General features: G+C 40.2%; 1 protein-coding gene across 1 annotated transcript; it reads right to left on the bottom strand.

Annotated features, from left to right (window-relative positions):
- Nucleotides 1–269: 269 nt before the first annotated feature.
- LOC148714119 (protein FAR1-RELATED SEQUENCE 5-like) lies at nt 270–4,495 on the bottom strand. Its single transcript, XM_088720216.2, has 6 exons — nt 3,975–4,495; nt 3,560–3,637; nt 2,303–3,474; nt 1,504–2,230; nt 779–1,252; nt 270–676 (listed from the first exon to the last, which is right to left on the bottom strand). The coding sequence occupies exons 1-6, from the start codon at nt 4,017–4,019 to the stop codon at nt 509–511; spliced, it is 2,664 nt and encodes an 887-aa protein (XP_088576342.2). The 5' UTR covers nt 4,020–4,495; the 3' UTR covers nt 270–508.
- Between the last annotated feature and the right edge of the window lie 7,662 nt (nt 4,496–12,157).

The following is a 12,157-nucleotide window of genomic DNA, read 5'->3' as shown; positions in this document are numbered from 1 at the left end:
CTGTCTTGCCTCCACCTCCCCCTGAGGAGATGGAGTCCCGTGGGGGGTTTGACCCTGAATCTGATACGACTGATGTTCTGCCTCCACCTCCCCCTGAGGTACCTCCAAATGTTGTTCCAATCAAAGCTGACCCTGGACAAAGTTCCCCTCCAAAAAAGGCAGCAAAGCCTAAGAGGGTGCCAGTGGCAAGACCTGGCCTTGCAAGGAGAGGGCAGCCGATTAACCTCTTAACCAAGAACATCACAGAGCCCTCTTTTCCAACAAATGTGTTAATCATCTGCTCAAGCTTGTCACCGTTAAGTTCTTGTACATCAGAAAGGTCTATTAGTTCCCCTGTTTGATTTGTTTGCTCCCACCAGCTCTTAAGTATGTTTCTGTTTACATCTGAAATCTCAACGAAAACAACAGTCGTCATATGTATTCCCAGCTGATGATGGAGTTTCACAGTACATGACTCTAAGAGCCCCAAAAAATTTACAACTTTCAAAAATTGTACATATATAAATAATCAATCTAACTCTACTGTCTCGCTAATTATAACATTAGGTGAGATGCTCTCTTTGAACTGTTGAATCCGTGCTTCATATGAATTTTCCCATCCGGTAGCACAAGGAAGATGATATTTTCGCCAGTTGGTCGCTACTGGCGGAACGGGATGTCCCGGCAACAAGAACACCTTCAAAATTAGAAATAAGAAAATATTAATAGCTACAAAATTATAAATAAGCAAAATTAAATAAGCAAAATTAAATATTCGCAAGTGTTGTGAACGTAGTACCTCAACAAAATGATTTCCATTTACGAATCCGATAGCGATATCTTTGCGGGATAGAAGAGGTACTGGCACAGAACGGAGAGGTAGGAAGGTCAGACATTGTTGCAACGAGAGATGGTATAGGACAACATTATAGCAGGATGCTATAAGATGACCCATGTCCGGCATAGTCATCCATCTGTCATATGGTGGACAATCATCATAATATGATAATGCATGAGTGATCTCAGCAATCGTCCCTTCCACACCATATAATGTGCGATAGTGGTCCGAATGACATTGCAACTCTTGCAATAAATCCTTCCTAACACGCACCCAGTCATCTTCTCCAAATCCCAGTAAGTCAGCTATTGCCCTAAATCCGCAATTCCCATCAGCTTTTACATCCTTGATATGCTGGATGTATGGTCTCAAGGCAGAAGGAATAGCATCAATATAGATAATGGGCGTATGTGACTGGGCTCTAGTACGAAAAATCTGCAAATAATATCAAATGATAGAAAATATGTAACAATGGCAGAACATGTCCCGTATCGGCACATCTCGGCACGGCACATCCCGTATCGGCACATCTCGGCACGGCACGTCCCGACATGTCCCGTATCGGCACATCTCGTCACGGCACGTCCCGACATGTCCCGTATCGGCACATGACATACCGGCACGGCACGGACCGTCCCGTAGACGTTGTGATACCTATTGTAAGGAAATAAATATTTGGTACTTACCTTTTGCTTGGGCCGTCTCTTTTGAATCTGAGTAGATGGATTGCGGATGGTAACTTTCTCAACACCAGGTGAATAACTATCCTGTCCAGATAGAACCAACTCAAACGCAGACGGGTCACGTCGAGTAGACGTATCAACCTTCAGTGAAGCGCGCCCACGTGAACCGGTCTTCCGTTTTGCAGGCTCTAAAAGAGGTGTACTATCTGGACTTGCAATCTCTCGTAACTTCTTGATCATCTGCAATTGAGAAGCCCCATCTAACTTCTTGAATCGTAGCGCAATCAAATCTAACTCTGCATCACAACTCAACTGAATTGGCTGCACGGGGGGGGTAGGCAGAATATCAAGTTTCCTCCAATGAGGATCTATGCAGTCGAGAGGAATGGGCCGACCTTCCACCCTGTACCGCGCAATCTGGTGAGCACATGGTATACCATGTGTGCGTCGAATAGCGCACCCACAATTTGAATCATCAAACCCAACTGAATTGGCTCGTTTCGATTGGGCGAGGACATGATTTAACGCACTTATAGATATGAAACCTCGCAACTCTTTGAATTCAGCTGGCTTGAAGTTGTGCTGCACTACCAATAAACTCTTCTCCAATGAGGCTTTAACAGAGCTGTGCTGCAACTCAATCAATCCATGTATTCTAGTCCAAGATGACTCGAAACTTCCTTGGCTTGATCCAAGCTGCTTTTTGAGCTTTGCATGTGCACTCTCGACCCTAGTAAACAAATGAAAGTTAGATATAAGAATTGAGGCAAATTAAATTTAAATGAGTCTTTATTTGTGATACCTATTTGTCGTCACATTTCCGTAGTGCCTGCATGTATCAGTCCACGCCGCAACAAATCTTTCCTTGTATTTGCTCAGCCAAGTATCTGACACATACTGTAGTGCATCTGGATAGGTACCGAACTCTCTCTGTAGTGCACTCCAGCGATCATTATACTCGTCTTCCGTGGAGGACAGCACTAGTACATTCCAACTCATAATAAATTTATCCCATTTCTCCTTCAATTCGAAAATTTTTTTGCACTTGGCCAAAACATTCCTACTAATATGCCATCTACATAATAAATGTCTAGCAGTAGGAAATACTCTATGAATTGCATTCATCAAAGCCAAGTCTCTATCTGTAACAATCAACTCAGGCAAAACATCATCAGCTATGACACTGCGCAATCTCTCTAATGCCCAAGTATAGCTTTCTTCCCCCTCAGAATTTAAGTATACAAAAGCAACTGAAAATGTCATGTCAGTAGATGTCACCCCCACAATCTCTAAGAGCGGAAGACGATACCTATTCGTCTTGTACGTGCAATCCATTATCAACACACGGGGAAATGCACGGAACAAATCAATGCTGCCAGGGTGTGCCCAAAATAAGTCATGCACAACATCCGTATTAGTACAATTCCTATGCCACTCAATATATTTAGCCTCTGATAATTTACCTAATAGATGTTGCATTTCAGACCTCCCGGCTTTCTCTGCAACCTTAAACCGTTGACGTACATTGTAGATAGTCTTGATAGTCGTAACATTGAGGGCATCTCTTTCCTTCAATGTGGATAATATGTCCTTTGGACGAACCAAACTCTTCGACATATCCACTAACAATTCCGTCTCCTGCTCAGATAATCTCCCTGCATATGAGTGCCCCTCCAGATTCTCTGCAGCGGGATGATTGTGCACTCCACATACGACCAGTAATATCCAATCATCCGCAGTATCCAATTTCTTTCCTCTTAATGCAAAAGGGCATCCACACTTCTTTGTCCCACAGGCAGTCTTTATTCGCTTTTCTTTTGTGGTTCGGTACGTCCCACCCCTCTCACAACCTAACGTAATTCTGGGTTTCTTAGAAATGGTACCTGCATCGGATGATTTGATTACAACAACAAAACCATTTCGCCTCCCAGCTTCACGACACCAATTACACAAGTCCTCTCTACTCTTGAAGATCTATACATTAAACAATTTATGTAAGTACACAGTTGTAAAAATAGCTCGCTAAACTAATACAAAATTGCACAATATATTATAATACCTCGTAAGTTGTAAATTCGCTTGTGTAATCCAGTACAAATTCTGATCCAATTATACTAGATTCGGTTGTAGCATAGCCCTACATATAAAATAATTTATCATCAAGAATTAATGAATCAGAGGATCTGTTCGGCACAAAATTCAGCACGGCACGCGATTTGGCACGAGAAGGCTTCTGTTCGGCTGCAGAGTGCCGAACAGAAGCCTTCTGTTCGGCTGCAGTGTGCCGGACAGAAGCCTTATGTTCGGCACTGTGCAGCCGAACAGAAGCCTTCTGTTCGGTAGAGCGTTGCCGAACAGAAGGCTTCTGTTCGGCACTATGCAGCCGAACAGAAGCCTTTTGTTCGGCGATCCAGTGCCGAACGGAGCACGAATCGTGAAAAAAAAAAACTTTCGAAACAAGGTGGAACACGTACCTTTGCGGCCGATTCTTCGTCCCAAATCACTAGTTGCTTGTCCATGCTTCGAATGGGGCTTAAATCTCCTTCAAAGATCGCCTAAACGATGTAAATGGATCGAGGGGTTTAAGGGGGGTTTGAGGGGTGGTTTTTTTTTTCCTTTTCAAAACGAAACGGAGGAGGAGATGGAGGAGGAGGAAGGGGGGTGTACTGAGAAAATTTCAAGGGCAATATGGTAATTACACTAAAGGTTAGTTTGGGTAATTTTTTTTTTGGTTTTTGGGGGGTGTCCTGAGCAATCGGGGGGGTGTATTTAGAACTACCCAAAAACAAATGATGCTCCTCTGCCTTTGTTATCTCAAACCCCTCTCAAATCTCTTATCTTCCTGCCCTACACAAAAGCCATAAATCCTAAGACAAGATTCTCTACCTCAAAGAGTCCAGTGCGCAATCCTAAGACAAGATTCTAAATGATAGTTCCTATTTCCCACACAACCCCTCCCTCCTCAACTCTGCCCTCATCGTCCTCCTACTGCCTCCTCCTCCACTCTGCCTCCATCTTGAAGCTTGTTGAGCCTGCCCACCATTGGATTTACCAGCTGTTGACCCAAAAGGTTTGATTTTGATGATACAAAATAAAGAAGCTTCGAGAAGTTTTTATTGAGTTACTAGATAAATTTAATAAGTTGTGTATGAAAAATAAAGAGTAGTTTGAGTCACATGGTCAAATTGGATGAGGAGCAGTTGAGATCCATCATTGAGCATGTGATTATTGGGCTGATGGCATCCGAAATTACGGAGAGCAGCAATTCCCTAAGTCACCACATGACACTCTTCCTACAGATCAGAGATTGGAGCCTCATATTTCTTCATTGACCCAGATGATAGCTGAGCTGAGGCATGAGGTGTTTGACATTCGATTCTTGGTGACTAATCAATTCAGGAGGATAGCAGATATTGAAGGGGAGGCAAGGAACTTACAGGTTTCTATGATGAAAGAAATCAAAAAATTTACTGCATATACATAGAAAATAAGTGAACATATTCTAAGGATTCTCAAGGAGGTTTGGGATGAATTATGGTGTCTGACTGATTCTCTTACAACATTTGCCTCTGCTCTTGTTGGGATAATTGGTCACTTCATGCAGAAGTTGAGAGTCAGTGGACCCTCTTAGCCTGGTCTATCTCGTCCACCTCTACTAAGGTTTAGAGCTCGAAGATCCACCATTTATCGCCCTTACCATAGCTCATCCTCATCCTCTTACTCAAATGATTCCAGAACCTAGGAACCTTCCTCATCTTCTTATTTTGTATAGATTTCTAGGTTTACTTGATCTACTTCTTATCTTTGTACTTCAGCAAATACAATTTATAGAATCATAATTTTGTTTGCTCACTTTTACTTAATGAAACTCTATAGTTTAAGTTCCTACCATGTGATATGTGTTCATTTATCTTGTATTGTGTTTTAGCTTTAAGTATTTGGAATTAATGTATGGATATTTTAGTGTTATGAATTTATGTTATAAAAATCTCAATATATCTCTCTTGTGTATGTTCCTTTCTTTAACTTACCTTTTTGATTATGACAAAAAGGGAGGAAATACCAAAAGGAAGAATAGTGAGAAGCAAGAATAAAAATATGTAGAAACCTAACCTTATGGAATATGGAGGAAAGAAGATTATGGAATATTGAAGCAAAAGAAATAATCGAAACCTCTAAAAAGAGTAATAAGAAGGAACCAATATGTAAAACATAAAGTGGGAGAATTTCTCTATATAGCAAAGTTTGGAGTAGCATACAAAGCTAACCTTGTGGTAGTTTTCAAAGAAATCTTACTCCATTCAAGCACTATTCAATCAAGAATAAAAATAAATTATATATATATATATATATATATTGATTCAGTATCAAAAGATGTCATTCTCGTTTATACTATTATTTTTGGAATTCAAAGATTTTGTCATCATCAAAAAGGAAAAGATTGTTGATCCAAAATATTTGATTTTGATGATACAATATATTTGAGTAATGTGTTCACTAATCAGTTACTTGGAGTGTACTAGAATGCTTGCAGGAAGCCAAGAAGAAATTCTTCAATCACTCTCAATATGGAGAAATGAAGCTTAATTATCTAAAGCTCTACACAAAGAAATTCGACTCCAAAGACACTTTGAAGTAACCATTGAACGCTCACATGCAATGGCAGCAAATTGCAACTTAGGTTATCTCAAGACTTAACCCCTAAAATCCGATGTGTTGACTCTGGCACACTAATACAGACTGATATTCCTTCACGAGTCGACCCTAGAATAGTCTTAGAAGAAAGATAAAGAGCCATAAAATTCAGCATATTGGCAAGTTGACCCATAGAGATCACGAGTCAACTCCAGCCAGACAAAAGTCAACCTAGACTCTTGGCTCAAAAGCATTCTCCATTTATTGTGTCTATGCATGACTAGACATGTAGGTGGTAATTACATGCGACTTTTTTCTTGAGGGTTAAGGTAATTCACATTTTTTCGGTATTCACAATCAGTAGATACATCTGTGACAAGAAGCTCGAACCCTATATGGTTCACGGTAGAGCAATGGTAAAATCAACATTATATCATCCATCTCGAAGATAGACAATTGTCACCCATCTTGAAAATAAAGAGGGTTGATGCCAGGCATGCATGTCATAAGGATAAATGACTATCGTCTGCCTCTAAGATGGATGATATAGCTGCTATCCAAGGATGTACAACCTCTCATTACAAAACATGCACATGAAGGATTCAAGCTCCATGTATAGTAGCCAAAAGAGAGAGTGGGAGATTAGAATCCTGGAAGCAGCACTGGGTAGACAAAACAATTGACTCTGGAAGTTGATTAGCTTCCCTGAAGTCCTAGACCAAATATCATTTAGACTAGGGGGAAGGTCAGCGTGCTAATGAAGCCCATGCCTGGCCAATCTCGAGCCATAAGGGTGTAAAGGTTACATATCACTTTTAGATCAGAGCCAAAGATATTCCATCTGCGTTTTGGAAGTGACATAAGTGAATTGGAAGTAAGTGAGTACTCCTACTCCTTTTTATTTTGAAATAAATTACTTCATCCTATGTGGTAAACTAATTTATTCCTAGGTTACCAACAAAATTAGTTACCAACAAAAAAGGAAATATAAAATTAATATTCTTTTACTAGTTTGTTTGTCATCCCAAATTTGATTTTCTTTTGTTGTGATATTCTCTCTCTCTCTCTCTATACATATATATATATAGAATATGTTCGATAATGGATATTAATATTTAGTATTTTTAAAATAACTCATAAAATTATTAGATTTTGTAGCATAATTACATTTATATAATAAAATTATTATGAGGTTCATTTAAATTTTTATTATATTTTATATTTTAATTTTTTTATTATTTTATATATTGGGGTCGGTCGGTCGGCGCCAGAGAGAAAAAAGAGGCTAGGGGTGGTGGGAAATAAGGGCGGGTAGGTTGAAGATTAGGGTTTGAATGGTGGTGAGACTTGGCCTCCGATGACGCTTATAATCGTTGTCTTAAGTCTTAGGCTTTCGATGACGCTTATAACCGTCGTCTTAGCTCCAAGGCTTCTGACGATGCTTATGAGCATCGTCTTATGTTAGTGTTTAGGCAGAGTTTAGTGAAAGTTAGGCTTAGTGCATAGAATTCCGACAACGCTTTTAAGCATCACTTGGCTCCTTTCCCTCATTTCCTTCCGACGACGCTTATAAGCATCGTCTTACTATTTGCTTTCGACGACACTAATTAGCATCATCTTACTATTTGCTTTCGACGACACTAATTAGCATCGTCTTAGTTTCATCCCTGCTGACGCTACTTAGAAGCATCGGCAAATTTTGGCATCGGAGCCAAAATTACCGACGCTTCTACCTAGCGCCGGCATATATATGTTGTCATTCCTCTATTTTCCTATAGTTTGTAGTTGACTATGATTGAACTGTTATGCTTCGACCTTGACACCTGTTGGGGGGAAAAAGTGTCGCCACGCTTTGGTAAGCAGGCCCCTCCGAGCAGGGGCCAACCGAGCAGACCCCTCCGAGCAGGGGCCGACCGGACAGACCCCTCCGAGCAGGGGCCAACTGAGCATACCTCCTCCGGCTTGGGGACACTCAGTCTTACCAACCTGAGGACGCCTGAGTTGCACACTGAGATTACGTCCATCCGCAGCACGGTCGTGCAGACAATTAATGTGTAAGGGTCGTGCAGACACCCGGTTCACTCAACAGTCAAAACGCATGGCCCTTGCAGGCCCCTGGGCTTACTCAACAATTAAAGCGTATGGTTTCCGTCGCCTATGGACATCGAGTCTCTCACGGCAAACCCGTATGCCTACAAATGATGGCGACTCCATGATGACAGGCTCCGGCCTAATCTCCTACCATGATAGCATTGACTTACATGATCAAGCATTAATGACCAATTGTACGGCAACCAATTTGCTCTGTCACGTCACAGGTAGCCCAATCCTCCCTATAAAAGGGGAATTCCTCCACTTAAGGTGGGGGGTTCTTTTCCGTCTCACTTTTTCTTTCCCCATACAGACCCCTGACTGACTTAACCATCGGAGGGCCGGCGCCGGAGAGCCCAGCCACCGGCTTCTTGCAGGTCTCCAGGAGGACGCCGCCCGCCGACGCGCCGCCACCCAGGCAGCGAAGCTCCTCTTCTCCAGCCGACGGCCGCCCCCGGATCCAATTTCCAGCAACAGTAAATAGGTTGGATTTCAAAACACTAACATAAATATTATTATATTTGACAAATATAAAAAAATAAATTATTTTATAAAATTTTATGATAATAAACCTACTCAACAGGTGGTTGAATCGAGTTTGGACCGAGCTCAGCTCAAGATACCACGATATCTAATCAGGTCTAGATTCGATCTAGTCTTGCCTTTGAGCCTACTTTCTAGACCTGAGCCCACTACTTATCAGGATTCGAGCTTCTTGACCGAGCTCTTGAGTCGTTTGTTTCTATTTTTCGGATCACTAGTTTGGCTTTATCTTGCGAGGACGGAGCTAGTGGAAAAAGGGACGGGGATGATGCAATCGATGTTGCATGAGAGTGGAGTGGTACGAGTGCACGTAGAGTTACGGATGAGGGAGAATTAGAGAGGAGGACGAGAACAAAAAAAATAATTTTATATTATATAATATATATATATATATATATATATATATTATAATATATATTATAAAATAGGCTTAGGAGGCTGAGCCAATGTAAACCCAAGTTAGATCTATTTAATGGGCTGGCTCAAATTTCAGATCCAGCCTAGCCCTTCAGGCTTAAAAAACAATCCTAGACCTATCCAAAACTGCGGATGGGCTACTTAGAATTTGAGCAGCTTTACACGACAGCAACGATAATATCAAAAATCATCCATAGATTTTGTTTAAAAATTTAAAATAACATGATGCTTTTGGAATAAAGCACAACTTGGTGGGGGAAAGTTGAGCTTCTTTCAAGCATGTAGATCCTAGGAGACCATCCGGAAACTCTTTGAGAGAGAGTACTTTGGAGAAAGAGAGTAAATATAAAAACTATAGCTCATATAATTGGTTGGTTCCGCTAATTTTTTCACTCCTATAGGGGTAGCTAACAAAAGCTAAGTCAAGTGCCTTTTGGCAACATTTTTTTTATTTTAAAAAAATATTTTTATTTTTAAAATTTTAAAATATAAACATATTTAATATAGTTAATTTTTTGAAAAATATAAAATGATAATAACAGCCGAGTCCATGATAGTGGTGGCAGAGATATATGTAGAAGCTATAGTAATGATCGTGGTGGTGGCGATAGTGATAGGAGGAAGCTAAGAATGTGGTCGTCACAGTGATGATGAAGGTGGGGTGTGGCGACTATTGCAATTGTGCTCGTGGGTGGTGGCAGTGTCAGTGGAGATAGTATAATAATGGCGGTGATGATAAGATTATAGTAAAGTAGTGGTGGAGACGACAACAATGACATAGTGATGATGATGATAATTGTAAAGACGGCAGTGATATTGAAGGTGTTATATAGAGTGGACGTAAAAGATATAAATTTCTTATTTTTAAAATATTAAAAACAATAATTTTTATTTTATATTTTAAAAAATAAAAAAAAAATTAATTTTTAAAAATAAAAATTAGAAAAAAATGTAATAGATTTATTTTTTGGATTTCTATAACTTTATTTGTAAAAAATAAAAGTGATGTTAATGATTTTTGTTTAAAACAATATATGTACTTTGGTCGAAATGATTGGTTGTGTAAGAATTTGCAGGAAGGGAGAGAGAAACCTGTGCGGTATTCAAAGTTACAAACAATTAATTCTTCTTGCACGTGAACAAGTTCCATCGATAGTCACCACGCCAGGAAATGTCATCCCTACGCGACTAGACATTTACTCCACGTCCTTTTTGGGTTCCACAATGCTGCCATCAAAACAAGTTTTATATTTTATGAAATCCAAAAACGTAACAACTAAGTTGGCAACAACACAGGCAAACCATCATTTCATCATGATGATCCAAAAAAAATAATATTCTATGGCCAGAAAGAAGATTAACAAATTACTTCCTTAATACTTACATGATTTAGGTTGTCACGACCCCCACCCAAAACAAAAAGAAAAACATCATTCTGTCTACCAAGTACAAGCCATTTTAATCGACTTAATGCTTTTAAAACTCGTTTGGTTCGTGGAAAGTATTTTTCCTATGATTTTTAGAAAACAGATCCCTAAAAAAAAGATATCTGGAAAAATACTTTTGGCATGTTTGGTTGACAATGAAAAATAATGACAGATTTTTAGAGTACTTATATTTGATTGACCATCCACTTTCCTGAAAAAATTATGTGTAATTTCTATTATATCCTTAATAAAAATTAGGTCTTTAATGTCTCTTTAATACTGAAGGGTTTTTTGGAAAAAAATAAAAATAGAGTGATTTTCGGCTCACGGAAAAGTAACTTTGTTATGTTTCTTATGAGAAAGACTTTTTCATGAAATATGGAATAGAACTTTTCCGTCTCTCTTATTTGAAAACTCCAATTAAATAAGAGACATCTCATTATTTTTTTCGTTGATCATACTTTTTTCTCTTCTTTTTCTGAGAACCAAACGAGCCCTTACATTGCTTGGCTTGCATCTAAAAAAATCCAAACTAATGGATTGGCGAGCTACATTGTAGCTGATTAGATGAAGCCCGCGTTCCGGTCACCTCCCAAGGGGTAGCAGTGAGCTTAACCCTTTATATACTTTTGCATGTAAATGGATTTCCAAAAGCAAGGGCACCACTGCACCACCTCGAACGTATCAACAGCACCATGAACACGTAATGAAGTGATCCTCCCCCACCCCCATATAAAACTGCATCCCATGAACCGATCAAAAGATCCATCAATCGTCCTACGCAAAGGCAGGGGACATGGGTCCATGAGAGAGAGAGAGAGAGAGAGAGAGAGAGAGAGAGAGAGAGGGGTCACGGGCGGGGAGACGAGGGTGGGTACGGAGGAGAGAGGAGGTGCCGTGCAGGCACCGCAGGGGCTGGCCGGCGAGAGAGGAGGATGGTCACGTTATATACCATCAAAAGAGTCCCCACCACCCTCTCGAGTGCATGCAGGGAATAATTACACCACCCCGCCCTGCCCCCCATCATTATTCTTGGTTGTGTCCATTTGAAAGCAGAGGCTGAAAGGGAATTTTTCGCTCATTTCACATAGAAAGCCATCATTCCTCTCCTGATTCACAAACCTGTCCTCGGTGCCATCCTTTGTCTTGTTGACAATCTTCAGAAAGATAAAGTAGGCATAGTGTTCTTCTTCATTTAGTTTAGCCAGGTTTGATCATGTCTCTTTAGTGAACAAATGAGTTTAGGTGGTCCAGCCTTGATTGGGACTATTGATTCAGTTCCATATAAGGTGGTTGGCCAACTAGACCTATAGCGGCTGGTTAGAACTGAGCATGACTAAGAAGAAGATTGTTTTCAAGTTTGTTCAAATTGGTATCAAAGTCCGAATCTTGACCACAAAACGTTGATAGTTAGGTGTTCTTGGGATGATTATGATATAATCAACCCAAACCAAACCAAACTTAACTTTCAATGATAGCCAATATGATCATTTCACCTGCTCTTCTTTGCAAGCGTATTGATCGCCATTCTTGATTTCCATCGC

Source organism: Phoenix dactylifera, chromosome 3 (assembly GCF_051530095.1).
Source record: "Phoenix dactylifera cultivar Ajwa chromosome 3, Ajwa_hap1_PhDact_Kaust_v1.1, whole genome shotgun sequence".
Lineage (NCBI taxonomy): Eukaryota > Viridiplantae > Streptophyta > Magnoliopsida > Arecales > Arecaceae > Phoenix > Phoenix dactylifera.
This window is presented reverse-complemented; position numbering and strand designations above follow the sequence as displayed.